Genomic DNA, 21,559 nt, shown 5'->3' with positions numbered 1-21,559 from the left:
AGTATTATTCCCAGACTTGGAAGCGATTAGGGCTGAGAGTGTTACTGGTACTTAGGAATAGGACTTAAGTCTTTGTTAATATTATTTTTTTTCTTCTCCCAGCCAATTTTTTTTTTTTTAGCATTCCTAAGAGCAAGTAAGTCAAACAAATCCTGTTCCCCTTTCCCCTCGAGTGGTCACTCAGACCTCTAGCCCCCTTTTTAAAAAGAAATCTGGGTTTGATGTTTCCGTTTGCTCGAGCTCAATTATGGTTTTAGCAGCTTTGTGTTCTCGAATAAAAGAAGTGGATCCACTGTGACAACTCTTTAACATTTTGCCACAGCGTTTGGTTCGAGGGAGTTGTGTGCTACCAACAGGTGTAGGGGCGACGGTGTCAAGAGAAGGCCAACCCGCCCGACGTCGCCCCTGTTGGGCCACCGTTGCGGCCAACTTGTGCACAAGCACCCTTGCTCCCATGCCCTGTCCATTCATCTCCTGACCATTGCATAAGACCGGGTTCTCCCAAGCAGCCCGGTGAAATCCTCATCCAATTAGGCTCTGTCCCATGTTTCCAAAAGGCCTTTCTCCCATAGCCTGGTGCTATTCAGCCTCCCCCGGCATGACATCAGACCCTCTCCTATAGCCCCACTTTACGCTGCTGCTCTCAGATAATGCAAGCTGCCAGTTAATGACTAATCAACATGTGCAACAAGCCCATCCAGTGAGGAGTGACTACCATCTGATCTGCTGATTAAAAACAGAAGACAGAGATGCTCTGTTCGACTCTCTCTCTCTCTCTCTCTCTCTCTCACTCTCTCTCTCCTCCCGTCTTTCAGTGTTGCATCGCTGCAGAAACAACAGCCAGCCCACACACTCAAATACACACACACACACACACACACACACACACTCACACTCACACAAACACACACCTCTGACAGCCGCATTTGAGAAACTTAAACCGGTTTGAGTCAAACTTGGAATACCAGATGTTCTGATCCTTTTTTATTTTGTGGTATTATAACACAATGCACTGCCTCCAGTGATTTTCAAACGGTTTGACAGTTTATATTTGATGATGCACAGATTGTATGATGGGGACCCAGTTCTGTCAGTTTAATTCGATGTAATCTAATGATTCTGCAAGACTATTTTCATTGGTCAAGTTCACAATGGTAAGTCAGTTGCAGGTATACATTGCTGGTTGGGCATAAGAGGGGAGGAAGCTCCAGCTCAGAGAGACACAATGCAGCCCCCTTACTCACTCCCCATCTTGCGCACGGCAAATTTCCATAGGTCACCGCGCCAGAGGAAGTTTTGATAACTCACGGGGGCAGACTAACTATTATCATTTAAGGCGTCTGTCTAGTTTAAACATATACAGTGGAATAATTGACCTTCCCCTCTCTTGGGGTTGGGTTACGGTCAGTACACTCATGTCAATGAGTTCCCCGCAAGTCCCCAGACACTGATTTGGATCCATGCCATTTCTTGAATTAAGACGCTGTTTATGTTCCGGACTGGCGCGCTGCGGAGTGGGGGGAGGGGTCAGGCAGGGGTTGGGGTTGGGGGTGTTATGCCTGGGCAAGGGTTTGGAGGAGAGGGAGGTAGCCGATGCGTCGCAGTGCACCATGGGGGCTTGGTGAGCTGCGTGGATGTGGTTCTCTCTCTCTCTCTCTTCGCGGTGTGACCGCTCTCCCAGTCTGCTCTGATTGGCCGGCTGGCCCACTCTGTTATGATTGGTCAACAGCCTCCAGCGGGAAGTGCCCTCGCTTTACCTGGCGGCTTTTGTTGGGGGGCGTGTCAGACTATTTGCCAGACACGCTGCGCGTCCGAATTATGGTGATGTCATTGAACAAAGCTCTTTATGCGTGTTATTTCAGGTCAGTTCTTCTTGCTGCTGCAAACAACTGGCTCTTTTTCCTCACGCCTGTCTACGCGTAAAAAAATTGGGGAAATCCTGGGAGACTGTTAGACTGTAGGACACTCGCCAATTTGAGGGTGAACCTGGTGCCTAGCTCATGGTTGCAGCACACAACGTATGCGTTGTTGCTTCATTGCTTTGCGAAAACCTCTTTTATGAACCCGTATTTATGAATATTTAAGCATGTTCTAGCTCTGTCTCGGTGATGCCCTGGGCTACAGTGGGATTCCACAAGTCCATAATAAGCCATAATGTTTCATTCACTTTTACTTTTCCCCTTTTAGAGATAATAGTGTAAAAACTGGGCTTGTTAAAGAGTTGAGCTGCTGTATTGGCATTGGCTAAGATAAAAAGTGCTGCTAACAAATATTTGCCCTCAGGGAGTGGGGCAGACATATTTTTGAAGTGATCAAAACGCGACCGGAGGACGATCAGATGGTGCATCTGCAGCAGCGGTCAGTTATGGTCAGTCAAATCCTGCAGGAGCAGTTGGAGTGTGAGATAGAAAAAACAGTCCTGTGCAGACCTCTGCCCCTGGGCATCGCAGATAAAACACTCTGTTCCCTGACACCACCTGACCCCTGGAGGCATAAAAAAGTCACCTTCGAACCTCACCATACCTAAGTAGAAAGCACACACTCACGTATTTCGCCATATGTGCACCTCACTTGCTCTCATCACCATCCACCCTGTCCCGGGCTGGCCCACAAATCAGCGCATGCCACCTCACGAGGTCGGGGGTTTCGCTTTATTGGACGTGTTTGTTTTTTTTTCACCCGGTAGCCTATATGGGAAAAAAAAAAAAAGTCCTCTCTGCATTCCAAAGATGACTGAGCAGAGCTGAACAGCCCCGTGTTAAGCCGTGTCCAGTCCAATCAGCGGCAGTCAATCTGACTGAGATGAACACATTTTTAAAATTATATGCACAGGGCAAGTAGTTGACACAGGTGTGCGGCTGAGGCGTACAGATGCTGCCAGGGACAGCTGTGATGTTTCGGTTCATGGTTTATGGTTATGGAACCCAGCGATGCGGGTTCAATATGGGAAAGAGGCTTGATTCATTCCAAATGTCACAATGTTACATCTTTGCTATGTTTGAATGAAACTATGCCCCGAACTGTGTAATTTGACAATGAACAGCTCATCACTCTGACTTGTGCTATTTTTGCCAAATGGGCCGGACACATGACACCAGTATCCATATCAGTAACTGCACATACTGTAGAGTGGGAGATTTATAGTTCATACCCTGCATGTATTGGGGACAGTAACATATCTTATTGTGTATTTGAAATAACATATTTTCTGCAATTTACAATGCACACGCTTTAATCTACACTGTTTTTTATTTATTTCAAAAGAATTGCGAGTTTTACACAAGCCTTGCGTTTGAGTTTGGAGTCAAAGAACTTTCTAGAACTGTTTTAAATACCTGTTGCTTTCATGAACTGGAGCTTTTCCAGCATCTCACTTATGAGTAAACTGACTTTCCAGACTTGTACACAGTTCAAGTTAATGCTACGGTATGTTTATGGACGCGCGCGCCGCTATAAATACCGCCCCCCGCTATTTTGAATGTTTTCCCAATTAGAAAAGGACAGCAATCATATTGTATCTAGGGCAGTGAGTGCCACGCAAAAATGTACAGAGACTGGCGGACAGGTGGACGGTGACTAGACAGGTAAAGACACAGACACAGAGAGAGAGAGAGACGGGCAGGCTGACAGACAGACAGACAGACAGCTCGGAAGGCTGAAACACAAACCCAGCAGTCGGGCAGGTTGACAGTCAAGACAGACAAACCAGACCAACAGGCAGGCAGGTTTAAAAAAGCCCAACCGACTCCTTAGTTTACAAGGCATGTTTGGCAGCGCAGCTCGAAAGACACTCACTTATTTCAGGTTTTGGCCCACATGCAGCATATGAGGTGAAACGTTTAATATTTCCTTTTCCCACTCTGGGTATTTTCATTGGGCTTCTTGGAAAGGCTTAAGGGAGGGGGAAATTTAATAATAACCCCTAATATTTAATATGGGAGGAAGTTGCGGCCTAAACAAGGAATGACTTTATTTAAAACCATAACACGAGCTAATAAACATGATTCCAAATGTATATTTAAAAAATTTGAGAAAAGACGTAACATTGCAAAGTTTGGGTTTTGCTTTGGCGATCACCCCTAATTCCTATTTACATCAATACACCCACCTTGTGTGTTGTATCTACTCTCATGGCACTGGTTCCATACAGTCCCGCGTTGATGCCAAAGTCTTCTTAACACGCATCTTCGGTCCGGTCAGCCGCTGATCCACCACCATTTAAAAGAGAAGTGTTCAGGGAAATGTTTCTGCTGTTTCAATTAGGCTTTACTTTAAATAGCCCCGGGGTTCTGGTGATCCCGGGCCTCGCCTTCGGCTTCTCTGCGGGGGCTTATCGCCCAGGGACGTTAAAGCTGGACCCTCGAAATGTAAGCACATATCAGCAGCACAGTAACCTCCAGACTGTCGAGGCACGTAGACCAACGTGCACGTGTTCAAAGGAAGCCACACTTTACAACTTTGTTCTGCATACGGTGATTGTCTTTAGTTTTCATTTGATTTCAATTAAGACTTGTCATTGACGCGGTATGTCTGACATCCATTACATCATGTAACACTCAGTAATAGATTTAAACCCCATGACTTGTCTTTTAATATTTTTTTTATATTCTAACTTCATATAATCTATTATATATGATCATATATGATCATATATTTCTATTTCAGTTGGATAAAACTGGCTTTCGAGAGAAGAGAATCCCTAAATGAGTGATTGATTGTCTTAGTGTTTCTAGCTCATTGGCTCAGGAGCAATGTTGGATAACATTGCGTGTTCTAGTCCATTAAGTACAAATCACATATCTCTCACACTGACAAGTTTTCTGAAGAGTAAAATGTGGATGTGATGTTTCAATTTCAACATTTTTCTATGATATAGGCATCAGAAACCAAACTGGAACCTTGAGCGACATTGCAAATCCATCACAAAAGTGCTTCACTACCGTACGATGGAGCAGTCAGAAGCGGAAAAATACCTGAATACCTGAGCTGAATACCTGAGCTTTATTTCAGATTTTGTTTTCTAAATTAGATTAGATTTGGATTACATCCTACAGATTTGACGGTAATGGGGTATAAAAAAAACCAACCTGTGTGGACCATTTAACAATAACAAAATATTTCCCCAGAGCATCAGATTGATGCGATAGACCAACTTTCAGCGGAGTGTCGTGCATTTGCTGTGAAAGTCTCACCGGCGGGAGCCGCAGAAGGATTTATGACTCGCGATCATGAAGGGCCCCTCGCGGTTGTAGTCCCATCAGCTAACGTTCTCCCTCATGCAAACCCCCCCCCCCCAAATCACGTTAATTAATCCAGATGCCGTCACCGCACCGCTGGGTACGGCCGCGCAGCACCCCAAAGTCCTCCCTTCTGGTGCGGTGACACCGTCGGGATAATTGCACTGTGAAGGTCAGAGATTTAGGGGTTTCAGTGCACCGTTCGAGTGGAAGGAATCGAATCAAAGGGCCCTGAGAGGGTCTAATCCCCGCGCTGGAATGGCTTTGATTGTGTCAGGGGCGCAAATTAACACAGGTGCGTGTGTGTTGGGTCAATATGTCAATCACGGAGAGTCGCCGGGACGCGTACGAGCACTTTGAAACCCCACGGGACGTCCGAGCTTCTCTTTCCCATGTTCCATCACGCACAGCCGGAGCCGAGCGCGCGCGCCTACACCCGCGGCGACGTCGAGTCGCCGGGAGCGGCGCTGGGACAGTTGAAGGCCTGCCTCTGTTCCCGTCTCGCGCAACCACCCGATCCAGAAATATAATAAACGTCCAGTTCAGCCGCGGCCAGTCAGCAGGTCTGCGGCCGCCTAATGAGGGGCTGCTCGGAGAGCGTAGGGCCGATGTTAATTTGTTTTGTTTTTTTGTTGTAAATTGTGTGTCTGTAAATAATGTGTGAATGACGAGATGTCCTGGCAATGCCGGCCGGCCGGCCGGGGGCCACACACATGGCCTGACACAGTAACACCCACACAGACATTCTCATTACAAGCAGGCCCTTTCAGGGGGCCGAGTGATCGCGGTGCCAAGGGCTTTGTTTAGAATGCATTCATGGCAAGCCCAATTTTGGAGGTATAAAAAAATAAAAAATAAACCTTTTGTTTTTAGCTCTTATAAAAAAAAAATATTGGAAAGAGTGACAGTTTTGTTTAATCTCATCAGCTCACATATTTTTTCAGGGAAAATCCCCCCATCTTCTGGGAAATAAGGTGGAACATTGTGGAATGTATAGTTGCCAAACTAAAAGTTCAGTTGTACAGCCGCCGTGGACATATGAGAGACAGCGTGTACTCAGATAGAAGTGCTCGCTTGGATGGTTGAACAGCCTCAGGAACCCCCCCCCCCCACACACACACACACCATCTTCCCAGTGTCAGAATGTTTTCTTCTTTTTGAATTCACCTTTTGTGTGAACAACCAAGCGCAATTCCACGAATATCTTTCAGGAGAGACTTGCTGAAATGTGTACCGTTATCCCCCCCCCCCCCTTGAACTACGATTGGCTGTCTTTTCACTTCCACCTTGATAGCTCTTTGGCCATTTTACACGATTTATATTCATAATTCAAACCAAGCCAAAATCATGGTGCAAAGGAAAAGACATCAGTCACTTCAGTAGATTTTGAACAAGGTGCAGTTGTTTCGCCAAAAACACATTTGCCTTGCGTCGTGGTCGGACAAAATGTCCCTTAAGTCGAGTTCTTTTTCTTGCGCAACTCTGCCTCTGCGGTCGATGCTGCGATATTGTTGTTGTTGTTTTTCGTGTTCCCGCCTCGTTATCATTTTTTCTTGCATCACTTTTGTCCAACTGTATATCAACTCGCCAGTATTCCACTTTTGCAGAGAGGTCCATTCATTGCGCACCAGCAGGTCGGAGCAGGCAGGATACACAACTGCTAAAATACACGACTCCAGCTTCTCAAAGTTTTCAGGAAAACTCCTAAAAATAGAGCCTTTACACGCCCCACACATGCGCTGCATATGTAAACATCCACATACACACACACACACACGCCCGCCCGCACGCAGTACACGTACGCGCGCAGAAGCACATTTACGGACAGAAGCGCGCACACACAAACGCGCACAGCACTGCGCTGCCGCAAGGGCAGCCCGGCGCGCAACCGCCAACGCAAACATGGGACAATATTAGCCGTCTATAAAATGGCAGGTCATATTTTTGAAAATACCAAGAGGGGGTCACGAACTGCCGCTTTAAGAGACCATCATGGTTGTGAATCCGAGCTGCCTGTCTCCGAAATACACCCCCGGGGTCTAACTTAAGACCTGGAGAGGTGTCTGCGGGGTATTTTTGGGTCAGTGTTTACAGGTGTTTGTTCAGCGGCGGCAGTGCCAAGAGGTTAATAGGATACCCACTTTAAGAAGTTCAAATAGAAGTCCATGTTGTTGAAATTGTGGTTATTTTGACCCAAGGAAGGCTGGGGGGGGGGGGCCTTCACAGAGCAGAGTGCCCCGAGCAGCAACTTCTATGACATTTATGCAAGAAAAACAGGTGACGGAGAACTTTGTCACACAATATATATTCATATTTCAAACCAAGCCAAAATCATGGTACAAAGGAGGACACATCAGTCACTTCAGTAGATTTCGAACAAGGCGCAGTTATTGCTGTTATCATTTGACAGTGTGTAAGCGGTCGCTCTTCGTCCCCTCGTTGCCGGTGGATGTTGTTTACCGTGGGTCTATGTGGGTTAAGAAGTTCTCTGTGCTATATCTGACTTCTCAGAACCCGGGCTTCATCTTCCAGTCCTTCTGTCATCCTCCTCTCCCTCCCTCATCCTTCCTCCCTAGGGCCTCGTCGTCACCCTGCCTGTCCGTCTTTTAGGAGTTTTTCGGCTAACCTGCATTTGTCTGCTCTTCTTTCCTCCGCAGGTTCTTCTCTGTCCATCTTGTATTGAAAGTGATCCAACCAGGCAAGTTGTTCGTAAGAGCTGAGACACACAAAACATGGCCGTGGCCGGGTGTCCTGATTATTTCCTGCATCATCCAAATTATCAGGTAAACAGTCCGGTTGTTTTGTTTTTTTAATCAGCATGTTAAAAGAATTTACAGGCCACTCTCACAGCTCGACTAGTGTCTGTGCAGTATAGAGATTAAGTGTTGGCGTTTGAGAGGTCGCCGCGACCAACGCTCAAAAACCCAACTGTGTTGTGTCGGTATGAGATGCTGTTCAGAGGTGAACTCACAGTCAGATCTTGAAGGTATTTAAACTTAAATATCTTTTAAAAATTGTATTTAATTTAAAAATGCTGACATTTTTAAACCAGAGACTTGTCAGTGTCCCCGTGAAATGACCATGAACCTTGAGTTTTTCATGGCAAACATACAGAACAAATAAACAAATGAAACTGGCGAGAAAGTCGGCAGCTGGAAGAAATTGCGACATTTGAACGCCCCCGTACAAACCAAGCGCCTTATCATTTATGTTTTAACGGGAAACTAATAATAAATCATCCCTGAACAATTGCAGGGCACTATGGTCCAGGCTACCCTGGCCTGACTTTCCCAGCCTATCTTGATCGGCCCTTTACATTTGTCAGGGTATAATGTCTTTGTTTATTTGTAAATGTACACGAATGAAGAAGGAAATAAAGAAATTGGTCCATTACGGATCGTCCTATTTTCCTCCCTGAGCAACATGCAAAAACATTGATGTTATACTATTATCTTAGAGTATATCACTATAGGACAGGTTGGTCTATATGAATATATATATATATATATATATATATGAATGTGTAAATATTCATGCTGATTTGTTGTTGTGTAAGCGAGACCTGACTTGACTCCCGGAGAGCAGGTTTAGTAGATTTGTTCACCGCAGCCTCCCCGGTGCAAAGGGCTTCCAAACATTTGTATTAGGGCAGTAGCACCATTAGCCTGATCAGGAGCTGGCCTGTTGTCCGCTCGTCATCTGGGTCATGGCTTTATCTGTGACCTTTGACCCGAGGGCTAGAAGCACAGAGAGTTCAGCTGTAGTCTCCCAGATCTCCACAGCTTAGAGAAACAAGCTTTCACGAAACCAAAGAATTTGCATGAGGCGCCGGCCGTAAGCGTTCTCACCGACCAGCCACAACGTCAGGGCCCGTCACTGACTTTATTGTCGTGGATGATCGCTGCATATCGGTCCGTCTGTTTTGTAAACAGTTAATTGTGAACCATGTTGCCCCAGTCTAAATTATTTCCCATGGCTTCATGGCTCGACTAAAATGACACTGATTGTTTTATAGTTGTAGCTGAGTGGTGAATGTGTGTAGAGTTGAGTGAGGGATGTGTGTCTCGCTTCTGGGTTTCTGTGAAATTGCCTCAGCTGCCACTGCTTTAATCCACGTATAGCCATAACAGAACAATTTGGCACAGTGAATCATTGTATGCCGTGCAGTGTCCAATGATAGAGCGGTGAATATGTTTAGGCTCTACTTTCAATAGGTAGCATGTTGCGTTCACCCTGCAGCTCAACACCGTCTTGTGTTTTAGGTGATTTTAAAGGACATCGGCTGAGGATACTTCTTATCCGGCAGATATAGACTTTTCCATTTCTGGAGGCTGTGTAGGTTTGAAAATCTGAGTGGAGTGAGGCTACAGTACACGCACCTAAATGTACACTCTCAGACGCATACGCACAGACACACAGCAGTACACATTCACAGACGCACACACTCCACCCGGCTGTTTGCGAAGCGTTCAGCTTGAGCAGATGTACCTTGACTCGCTGAATGACATTATCCACTGTGAAATTCCAGGGTGACGGATGATTCTCTTTCCTGATAAAAACGGCGGCAGAAATCCAAAACAGATTCGAGCGCAGATAACATTCATTCGAAACACAGGCAAATTATAGTGCCGCATTAATCCTGTTTCACTCGCATGATCGTGACTGGCGAATAAGCAATGGTATAAGCGGAGCCAATTGTTATTAGCAGGATAACTGAATACAGCTCCACCGATGCAGAAACTACAGTGCTCATAAATCAAATGTAAAACTTACTACGCTTATTGCAAAAGTATGATTCATCAATTACGGCCCACATTTCCCCAAATCTTTGTTAGCTAAGCAAGCAACATTTGAGCATTACTGTGTGGTGTTTCACATTACATACCAGTAATCCTAGGTATCACAAGATTAAATTATTTTTACTGGGGCAGCATTTCACAAAAATCATGGGTCAAGAGTGGCTGTTGGGACTGTAGTCGGTTGTGTCGACCTTGACTCCATCTGTTATCACACTCCGTACCTTGGAGTTGAATCGCATGTAACATCAGCGTGTTCCTCCATGTCACATGCCACACTCCAGTTCACAGGCTGTGCACTGGCTGGAGCTTATCTTGCCTCATGCCTCATGAATGTGTATCTGCACCTATGGGCTGACAAACGTGTCTGAATGTTTTGCCGTAGAGATGCAAATCGATAACTATAGCAAATATTTTCCGCAGTTGTTTGAATTAGTTGTGTCTCAATCGTGATGACTGGGGGTGGCACATCCCTACATGCTTTATGTTAAACAGAAACCATGTATAAACGCACCACATACAGTACTTATTTATTGAAACACTTTCATAGTTCTACTGACATGGAGCCTGATGGATGCTTTACCAACCAACAAGGGTTAACGTTACACTCATGGCCAAGGATTAATTTTGAATTAGAACAACTTAGACCGACAAAGGATATGGGAAAAACCTACAAGGATTAATCCCCATGTTCTGAAAATATGCAATAGCCCAGCTTTACCCAGAGTAAGATTCCCCACATTTCTAAAGCTCCCTGAGAATATTCAGTTCAGTGTCAATCTTAACCGTAATGGAAACTGAAACGTCACGCTGTTAAACTTGAATTATTTTTATGGCATCGAGTGTGTGCTCAGCTGTTCCTCCTTAGCCCAGAGTCTCCCAGCGAGTTAAGCCTTGATTCATATTCACTCCCCGGTCATAACGTTTAACCCCAGTCTGACCCCGTCTAAACGGCGTGACTTTGACATGCGTCACAGTCTTTTCCCCTCGTGTTTGGGGTGGGACCTCCGGACCTTTGTGTCTGTCCTTGCTTTCAATGCCTTAACCTTGTCTCTGGCCTTCCACTGACCCCTTTCAAGAAACTGAATCCTCAACCCCTTGACTCTTATTTGGAGTTCCTTTCAACTTCATCAAAACGAAAGGGCTCTTATATGCTCCTTGTCAAAACTTGGCCTACCCTCAGCCCTGTTTTGACCTGTGTGTGTGTGTGTGTGTGTGTGTGTGTGTGTGTGTGTGTGTGTGTGTGTGTGTGTGTGTGTGTGTGTGTGTGTGTGTGTGTGTGTGTGTGTGTGTGTGTGTGTGTGTGTGTGTGTGTGTGTGTGTGTGTGTGTGTGTGTGTGTTTAAGAATGAGTGTGAGAGAAAAATAACATCTGTTTGTGTTTTTTTTCTTGAGCAGACATATCTCAACCTTATAGTCTTCTGAAAACCGACAACCGAGTGTCGCATTAGACATTGGCATGTCCGAGAGAACTACGCTAAACAGCCAGTATCTATAGGTTTAAAAAAAAAACAGAGTTCAGTTGTCTGCAGACGCATCAAAGGCTGTCTGGGTTTTGGGTTTTTGTTGGAGAGATCTACAAAAGGGATAAAGGTGTGCTCCAAAGGCCCTCTGGTCTTTTACTGTGTGCGTTTGAGTTAACTCATTTACTCCCAGACAGCCATGCATAACGGCATTCAAGACCAGTATATGGTGTGAAAGGGTCCCAACGCTTTTGCTCAGTGGAGCTGAACCAGGACCATCCTGTCCTGAATACACACACACGCACACACACACACACACACACACACACACACACACACACACACACACACATGCAACTTTGTGCCATACCATCCATCGTCCCAGTGCTGTTTGGGTGACTGGGTAGGGATCAGTCACAGTCTGGTAGCTGTACCCCTAGACGGGGGGGGGGGTGTGTTTGTGTGTGTGTGTGTGTGTGTGTGTTGATGACGAGGTTTTGCTATGTCACAGGAACAAATGGGGTGGTGCGGTACTTATTTTATTATTATTTTTTCTCTTTTTTAACTCGAAAGCAGGTTAGCCCCATTAACAGCCTAAATCAGCCAAGATGTCCGGGACTCCAGACAATGTAAAGACGGAACAATGCACCGTAATGATTGGATGCGGTTGGGTTAGTTGGTATAGAAGAGGGGGCTGGGTTGGCGGGGTGGTGGCGGTGGACACAACCATGTACCGACATTATACATCCAGTCATATCCAGTTTAGTCCGAATGGAGGCACCAGTATGGACTCCGGAGAGGGAGACTAATGAGTTGCTTTTTGGCTGAACATAAGAGCTGAACATTTTGAAGGGCGAATCGTGGATTTTATGTTTCCAAAATATTCAGCCGGGCCCTCATTTTGAAGAAGGGAGACATCAGAGCGGAGTTCTACTTACTTCAAGCTTCATTCTCACAGTGAGTTACCTCTCTTCGAAGCGCTCATCACGTCCCGTCAGCAACGGTACTTTAAATGTCGCAGGTGCGACAGGAAAGTCTGTTCTAATTTGATTTTCTGTCCGGAAAAGAACATTTTCTGCCTTACGTTGAAAAATGGCTAGTTGAGTGCCGTCGTTTTTAATCAGCCTGCCATCCGGCAGGGGGACGGATTTAGTGTGAAATTAACTCAAAACCTAAAACAAAACTCAACTGGAAAGCTGTTACTTACGATGCTTTTTGCTTTGTATTAGACACCGGCTGTTCAATCAATTATGCATTTTGTTATCTGAGTTTACACCCCAAGAATCTTCCGGATAGGTACGAGGGCCGTCATCGCCATTAAATTATTGCATCTCATCGTCAGTGGAGGCAACAGCGATAACTCAAACTGGCAGAACAAGCAGCCACAGCAGCTTTTATTACAGCGTCGGACGAGGTCCGCTGTGTAGGAGAGGCAGTGGCAAGCTTTTACTGAACACAGTAGTCTGCCCCGGTACAGTCTGTTCCCACTCCTGCTGTTAGGCCCTGCGCGGGGCGGTGCGCGCACTCACACACACACACACACACACACACACACACACACACACACACACACACACACACACACACATTCACACAATGGATAACACTAGATCAGTTGTCCCTGTAAGTGCGAGAAACGAATCCAAATCAAATCTGTTCATAACCACATAAACACAGGGGTTATTTTTCCGCCGTGGTTTTCCCTAACCGAACAGTTTTGCCGTGACTGGAATGTGTTGAGAATGTGTAACAAAGGTCAGGCCAGGACGTCGTGGGTAAATAGTCTTCTGTGCTCCGACGCAAAACCTGAGCGTGTTCACACACACACACACACACACACACACACACACCGTTTGTGGCGAGCACAAGATATCTTAGCTCAACGTTTTTGGAATTCTGTCGTACTTTGTGTCATTACTCGGGAGAATTCCATGGTGCTTTTGTTTTTACTCTCTGGTCAAGCTTTTGTCTTTCTTGACCTGTTTTTTTTCCCCCCCAACAATAAAACCCAATTCAGCTTAGTTTAACTCTGCGAGTAGATGGACAAGATTCAATAATTGTGCAGATCTGCCTCTCTCGTTACTCCGTCGACTGCTCAGACCACAGCAGCTCCTGTCGTTGCCTGTGTGGCCTACGTGTTGTCTTTTCAACGACCTTGAGTACATTTTTATCTGGACAAGTCCACAAACAATTTGACAGTTGACACTGAGAACCTTCTGTCCCATTTTCTGTGTATAATGCCATTTGGTGGATTGCCTCAATGCTGTTTTGGACACCTGCATTATTGTACTTTGTACTGTATGTCACAATATGTGTTTGGCTTCAGTAACAAACTTCTCAGTTTTCTATTTCTTTTTCTTTTCACTTCTCTCTTTCTCAGCAGGACAATATAGACCGGTCCTCCAATCACAGGCAGGCTGACCTCATTGGTCCGAGCTTCCAGCAATCAGTCAATCGGAGTTCTCCTAACCACCAAGGTTGGTTTTCAACATCCAGTAGATTGTGTGTGTGTGTGTGTGTGTGTGTGTGTGTGTGTGTGTGTGTGTGTGTGTGTGTGTGTGTGTGTGTGTGTGTGTGTGTGTGTGTGTGTGTGTGTGTGTGTGTGTGTGTGTGTGTGTGTGTGTGTGTGTGTGTGTGTGTGTGTGTGTGTGTGCTGATGCTTGTACATTATACCTGTCAAATGTTATTGAGTTACGTTGGTGTCTTGTGACACAGAAGAGCGTACTTGGTTGTTCTCGGACATCAGGTTACCTATGATTTTACATGTGCAGAGGGAAATATTGCATAATACTGGGACTAAATGTACAGGTACTTACTGTAACACGAGCTCGCTGTGTACTCATTTCGCTACATTTATTTTTCTTGTAAAGGAGAATGCAAAAAGGCCATTGAAATTACCTGGGAAACTGATAATGTGTGTGTGTGTGTGCGTGGGTGTGTGTGTGTGCGTGCGTGCGTGCGTACAGTGTATAGAGCGGCTTGCTGCTCATTATCCTCAACTGGGCTGGGGGGTGGGGTCGAGGGAGATAATATATATTTGGGTCTCTTCCGCTGTAAACATTTCAGCAGTTCAAAGAGTGATCTGCGTGGACGCAGGGTGCCATTATAATTACGCCGTCTATCTAATTGTGCCACGCAGGGTTCATCGTGACAATCGGAGCGTGAGATTTAAGCACAATATTGGCCCAGCATGGGAGGTAAGGGCGGGGAGTCTGCGAGGACTCAACAAGTGAATTAGAACGCTTGGCCCTGGCATGGGAAATAAATGGAGCATAAATTACATTGTCATTTTCCAGGATCTGTCGCGATGGAGGGAACACAGGAGGACGAGAGAGTGGCAGATGAATGAAGATGACTTTTCGCGAAGAAACGTTTTTGCTGACGATATCTAAATAGCGATATTTTGGACGTACACCCAGGAGTTTTTTTTGCCCAAGAGATTATTCCAGACATGTGTTGGGAGCCTGACTGATGAGCACTGGTACTGTGGACGTCATATCTCCTTCTCCACTGTCTCACTCTTTTTTTTCTTATCAAGCAATTGTGACAATTTCTGGCCAGCAAGCTGGCACTTTTAAGATTTGCTGAGATTTTGAATCCAGCCCCAGTACCTCTGGTGTTATTAGAAACGCGATAATCCTTGCTGACGTTATTAAACTCGTTTTCCAATGAGCTCACGCTTTCATTTTGAATAGGACTTTAATTCGTCCACCAAACTACTTGCTGTGTTTGCTATGAAGCCACGACATTCATAAACCTATTAATGTTGCACGGAACAGTGCGGCTTTGTCGGAATACGACCTGTAGTTATTGCATACGTTTGGAATCAGATACTTTTGAGCGGCTTATCGAGGCAATTGCACGCCAGTATTTGATGTCTAGAAATAGCAATTGTACAATAGGATATTTCCAAAATGTGATCTATAAATTGTGCCATGCACACAATATTTCCATGTGCCCTTCAGTGTTGTACAAAGTTGATAATGGTTTACCTCAATGCTGTCTTTCTTTGAAATCATGAGAAAATGAAACGAGGTTTGACATGACACATACTGCATGTGAGTCGTCCACAGTCTCGCACTATGTTGATGCTCTCCCCCTCTTTGTTGTTTCAGCGACACCAGAGTGCCTTCAGTCATACAGTATAGTTCAGGTTCCTTAACATAGAACTTGACCTTTGGTGATATACGCTTTCTCTCCTTCGCTCTTCCACCTCCCCGTACTTCTGAAGATCTAAATTCAATGAGTTCATCCACTAGAGTTCAGTCAACTGCTGCTTTGTGACTGACGCGCAGCCAGGACTTCTACCTGTTTCATACCTCGCCTGGCTGGATTGAGCCAAAAATGCTAGATGTTGTGTCCAGAGATTCTGAAATTGTACTAATTTCTATCCATCTGACACGACATCTGATAACGTTCCAGTAGTCAAAACCTCCAGGAAAAAGATAGTAAGTAGACCTTGGGTTACGTTTTTTTGTGGGAAAAAAACCTGCCAGCCATCTAGAGTACAAATCATGCCTTGATAAGAAAGTTGTCCATATAGTTTATGTATTCAGATAATAGAAGGCAGCAGCAGTGAAGAGGGTGCGATCATTTTGTGCTGAGTAGTTCTGGGTCTTCCCCTGGATGACGTGACAGGTGCTCAGATGTTGTTTTGCTTGTTAAACTCTAGTTAAGGCACGGTTGACCAGTTGAGATGTCGGCCAGTTGGTGTAGTTCAAAAAAACGGCGACAAATTGGAATGAGACTGCATGAAAGGATATTTAGTGAATCCATTGGCCAGAATTATGTCATCTACTACTCTGACCAGTACAGTGGCGAGAGCATCACAAACCCACCAGTGTTGTCGGAACGCAGTAGACCTAGAACGTGCGTGTGTGTGCGTGTGCGTGGGGGCGCATGTGTGCGCGTGCACGTGCGTGTGCGTGTGTGTGTGTGTGTATATGTAGGGGTGATAAGACCATGACATTTGCACTGCTCTGTTTTGGGTTGTGGTGGTGGTGGTGGTGGTATTGTGGTGCAGCTGCTAGGCAACAAATCCCATCAATGGTACCAATGCGGTGCAGTAATCTGACAGCGTGGCTCTGGAGGGGTTGACCATGCCATGATCTCAGGCCTGGAAACGAGGCTCCCACTTATTCCAGTTAGCCTCCACCTTCTGTAGAGGGAGAGTGACATGCCCGGGGGAGACACATGCGCATGGGGATACACGTGCAGACACGCACTTTTACCCACAAACAGCAAAGGGGGCCGCATTCCTGCAAAGAATGGGGCTCTTTGAGACCGGGTGAAGCCCCGGGGGTCGGGGCAGGTTAGGAGGTGATGTGATTTTGCAAAGACATAGTGTTTGTCACCTCATTATTCTTTTTGAACTCCCCCCCCCCCTTTTTTTCCCATTCATACACATCATCCCACTACACCATCTATTTTTGTTTTTGTATCACTGTTTTCACTATTCCTTCATTCTTCCTGTCTTTTTTAATGTCCATATAAATGTTTCAAGAACAATGCAGAAAGTTTAGTAGTCAAAAACGTTAAAGCTTTGACTTGATGATGGCACTAGACAAAAAAGATTAGGTGACCAATAAAGTTATTGCAATTCATCCTGAAGTTGACATGAATGTATGAATGTCAACCACGTGGTGGAAACGTCAGGGGTCGACTAACGTCATTGGTTGTCCCAAAATGGGCAATGACCTCGCATGGCTCGAAACATTCTAAATGGTTAAATGTAAATAGTTTTGGTTGTCGTGTAACTGTAAAGTAAAATAGTTTCGATCTCATTGTGTTTTCCCTCTCCCCTTAAACGAGAGCCTATCCCTCTCACCCTTCTGTTCACCTCTGATTTCCCTCCCTCGCTCCCTCCCCCCCGTCTCCTTCTGATCCTCCCACACTCTCCCTCCCCATCAGGAGGCTTGGCCCTCAGTGTGTGTGTGTGTGTGTGTGTGTGTGTGTGTGTGTGTGTGTGTGTGTGTGTGTGTGTGTGTGTGTGTGTGTGTGTGTGTGTGTGTGTGTGTGTGTGTGTGTGTGTGTGTGTGTGTGTGTGTGTGTGTGTGTGTGTGTGTGTGCGCGTGTGTGCGCGTGCGTGTGTGTGCTGTCATCAGAGGTATTGTACTCCCCAGTGCAGAGCCACGCTTTACAGTTTAGACTTGCTCTTGTCTATGCTCCCACTGACGTCTTTGAAGGGAAACTCCTCTGCTGGGATTGTGTGTTCTGCGACTCTTTATACCCCTTGTGTGTGTGTGTGTGTGTGTGTGTGTGTGTGTGTGTGTGTGTGTGTGTGTGTCTCAATTGATGCACTGTATATGTATACCCCTTACATTCCTCCTTTTCTATTGAAGGGTCGCCCCTCCTTTTGTTTTCAACCGGCAGGAATGAATAAAAAATGCATAGACTACATTCCTGGATTAAGGAGAGCCATATGGATCTGCCATCATTACAATAGTCTTGTTTTGGCCCCATGTCTCGGCTCGCTAATGATCAGAAATATTCAAGACAGCTTTTATGCAGATTCTTACCATGAGTAGTTTTACAGTTGGCTAATACCGTATTTAGCGTGGCTCAGACAATAGAGGAGGCTTGGGCTACTTTTACCCTTAATTTAACCGGTTAGAGGTTCTTAGAGGAAAAAAGAGGGTGGGGGGGGGTTAAACATGTCAGAGGAAAATGGGAGTAGATGAACTCGGGCCATGGGAGAAATGAAACAATGAGTGAGAACAATAATGTCAGTGTTATCCTTTGACCCATCAGGGTTTCACATGTACCGTGGTTCTGACTTCTACACTTGAGTTCAAGACAGAATCTAAATTCTCTGTTATGAAGCTCCAGGGGGGCTTTCTAACATCTAATTTACAATACCATAAAAAAAATGCCCACTTTATCCTGGTTAATGATTCTTAACAGAGATCCCAGCTTTAAAAATTTTTTATATATATATATATATATATATATATATATATATTTTATTTTTTTTTGCTATCTGTAAGATGTTCCTGTCTGTTGCTGGCAGGTCTCCGTCCGATTGTGTAAACCACTTTGCTTGGCACATGGAAGCGGGGTAAAAGTTCAGTTACCTCGTCTACATAACACGTTGAGCCAGTCAGTCAGAGGGATACCTGCTGTAATATTTTGTGCCACCACAGCTGAGAATTCTCGCTGAGCTGCTCTGATATTTAAAGAGGATCTAGTCAATGGCTGCAATATTCTGCGGCCAGGCATGTTGTAACCAAAGTGTGTTCGGCCGGGCGGAAATAACGGTGTTTTTGCTGTTGTCATTATTTCATTTCCTTGTGTGCTTGCCAAGGCCGTGTATCTGGCACAGCTGTCCCCCCACGTTCGCTCCCTGCCCCAAATCTTCGGCGGTTTAAGTTGTGTGCGTGCGTGCCTGCCCCGCACGCCCCGTGTGTCATCAATCTCCCTCTGCCCTACGCCCCGCGTGCGTGACGCAAACCTTTGTTTGCCCGATTGTGACCTGCATAGGCGATTTTTGCGAACGTATGACTGACAGTGACGCACCAATACTACATCCATGGCGTGAGTCTTATGGGTCTGCGGGTTTTTTTTTTGTATGCAAACAGCTCTGCCTGTCCCCCAGCCAGAAACCAGATTTATGAGGAAGCTTCTCTCCCTGGCTTGAGGGTACATGTCTCACCCAGTGGGAATGATGGATGATGAGCGTACGATGTGTTTTTTTTATTTTTTTATACAAGGTTTCTGGTTTACCCCCACAGCAGTAATTAGGCATATATATTGGATCACACCTTTCTGTTCTTTTCTTCTTCTTTTATTTTCAAAGAAGAGATCATTTTCATGCTCATAAATAATGATTTAATCGCGGCTGCATGCATTCGATGCCGTCTCGTCTTCGAGGTGTCTCGCCCTGTCCTCAGCCGTGTGTTATGGCCTTGTACGCACCCTGTGTCCTGTGGTATATAGCTCTTTAGCTCTCCGGGCTATCTATAAGTCGCTGCTCCAGCTTACCTGTCACTATTAATACCTGCAGATTAACCACCTGTGATTCACAGGCACCTGTGATACGGCGACCTGACACGTTTTCAGGAAAAGCTCCTCAAAGGTGACAATTTAGTCATGGCAGGAAGCTGGAGCCATTTAGTGCCGCGGGACAAAACTGTCTTACTCCATGCCCCTGTGCACTAGCCCGCCAACCTGTGGCTCCTGTTGCTGCTGTCTCCTCAGGAACCCCCCCCCCCCCCCCCACCACCACACACACACACACACACACACACACACACACACACACACACACACACACACACACACACACACACACACTCAGGAGCTGGACGGCAGGGTTAGGGTTAGACTACATAGTAAAAGGTTATAAAGAGAAGTGGCCCTCATTCATTCATTCACTCATGAATTCATTCATTCTTAGATCTTTCGTTTTTTAACCGTGGGCTGTGGCTCTGGTTTTTGTAGTTGCCAAAGATGATAAGAAAATGATATGGCTCTTCGGTTATTCGTGTTGTTTTTCATTCAGTCATCGAGATGAGACTTTCTGATTTTGGATGTTTTTACAAAAGCAGTAAAATAAGTCAAACAGGGGATCTCGGGTATCAAAATGAGGAGAACGTGTGTGTGTGTGTGTGTGTGTGTGTGTGTGTGTGTGTGTGTGTGTGTGTGTGTGTGTGTGTGTGTGTGTGTGTGTGTGTGTGTGTGTGTGTGTGTGTGTGTGTGTGTGTGTGTGTGTGTGTGTGTGTGCGCGCCACCGGATTATAATCTAGAACCACAGAAGAAGAAAATAAAAATTCAAATCACATTCAAATTTCACATCAAAATTTGTATACCATGTTCATCATGTCTTTATCTCATACCATCAGCCAAAACATCTCTTATTCTTTCCTTATAATTAATATTATGTTAATGTTATGCTATTTTAATGTCCTGATATCTGTCATCTTCAGTTGACCACATCATCTTATGAGCTCTTGGTTGGCCCCGTACAATTACAGCATGTCTCCCTCTAGTGGTTCACTTGTGTCCTGCAGTACAGTTGTGGGACTTGGCTACAGATGGTCGATGATGATGATGAGTTCAAGACATGGATTTATTTTTCATGATGACGAATTATTAATCACAGGAAGGCATGGCCACTGCAGATTGTAATTAAGAAAAGAGCAAAGTCCGGCGGCCCACATGATAAAACTTTCACAGCATGAAGCAATTAGACGTGAGCTTCCCCTTCAGTCGAGCTCGCTCCAGACTTTTGACACAACATGCTCCCCGAGTCGGTCGAAAAATTCACTCTGGGAATTTAAATGTGCCCGAGGTTTTTCGCAAGGGGCTTTGATTTGAGGATAGATTCCTCCGCTGAAAAGAATTGCAAGTCCTGCTTTAAAAAAAAACAACAACCTTTAAAAGTGGAATGTTTGATTCATGCGATGAACGCAGAGCCGATGCTTATGGTGCGATGCCTTCACTGTGAACCTCAGTGGTGAGAAGTTGAAAAGTGTCAAAGGCAGGTTTGTGCTTGTACCTGTTATCACTGGAGATTTAGTGCACTGGGCAGCACAATGCGTGCAGTCAAGATAGTCTTGCTGATTGAGCACTGGCAAAACTGGTTATCTGTGTGTGTGTGTGTGTGTGTGTGTGTGTGTGTGTGTGTGTGTGTGTGTGTGTGTGTGTGTGTGTGTGTGTGTGTGTGTGTGTGTGTGTGTGTGTGTGTGTGTGTGTGTGTGTGTGTGTGTGTGTGTGTGTGTGTGTGTGTGTGGATGCCACAAGTTGTTGTTTTTTTTCTCCTCTTGTTTTTTAGTTTTAGAATTAAGGTGGTGCAAAGTGAGGTCAAGAGTTCAAATCCTGGCCACAATGACATGATAGAGAAACTGAAATAGAAAAACGGGAAAGTCCCAACAATATCCAGGGACTTTACCTCTTTTTTTTGTGCGTGCCTCAACAATTTGAAACCAAAGCAGCCGGATTGAAGGACCTTCATTTTAATCTTTTATTGTGCTTTATTGCATTTTGGGTTTTGAGTTTCTGTCCACTTTTACCATTTTCTGCTCCACACTATACTTTGGTCAGTTCAGTTCTTTTCACTTTTCTTT

At 45.3% G+C, this 21,559-nt stretch overlaps 1 protein-coding gene across 7 annotated transcripts in view; it reads left to right on the top strand.

The window, feature by feature from the left end:
* The window catches only part of grb10b (growth factor receptor-bound protein 10b), a 62,712-nt gene that overhangs the window by 5,623 nt on the left and 35,530 nt on the right, over positions 1–21,559 (top strand). For 3 of the 7 annotated variants that reach the window (XM_035623632.2, XM_035623622.2, XM_035623604.2), the window contains exons 2-3: positions 7,895–8,020; positions 13,876–13,972. In XM_035623632.2, the coding sequence (XP_035479525.1) occupies positions 7,970–8,020; positions 13,876–13,972 (148 nt within the window). In that variant the 5' untranslated portion in view covers positions 7,895–7,969. Of the gene's footprint in view, positions 1–7,894; positions 8,021–13,875; positions 13,973–14,634; positions 14,693–14,791; positions 14,977–21,559 lie in introns of those variants that run through there. The other 4 variants (XM_035623640.2, XM_035623613.2, XM_035623649.2 and 1 more) reach the window with 3 other exon arrangements.

Source organism: Scophthalmus maximus, chromosome 1 (genome assembly GCF_022379125.1).
Source record: "Scophthalmus maximus strain ysfricsl-2021 chromosome 1, ASM2237912v1, whole genome shotgun sequence".
Taxonomy (NCBI): domain Eukaryota; kingdom Metazoa; phylum Chordata; class Actinopteri; order Pleuronectiformes; family Scophthalmidae; genus Scophthalmus; species Scophthalmus maximus.
The sequence above is the reverse complement of the archived record's forward strand: the minus strand, read 5'-3'. Positions and strand labels throughout refer to the sequence as shown.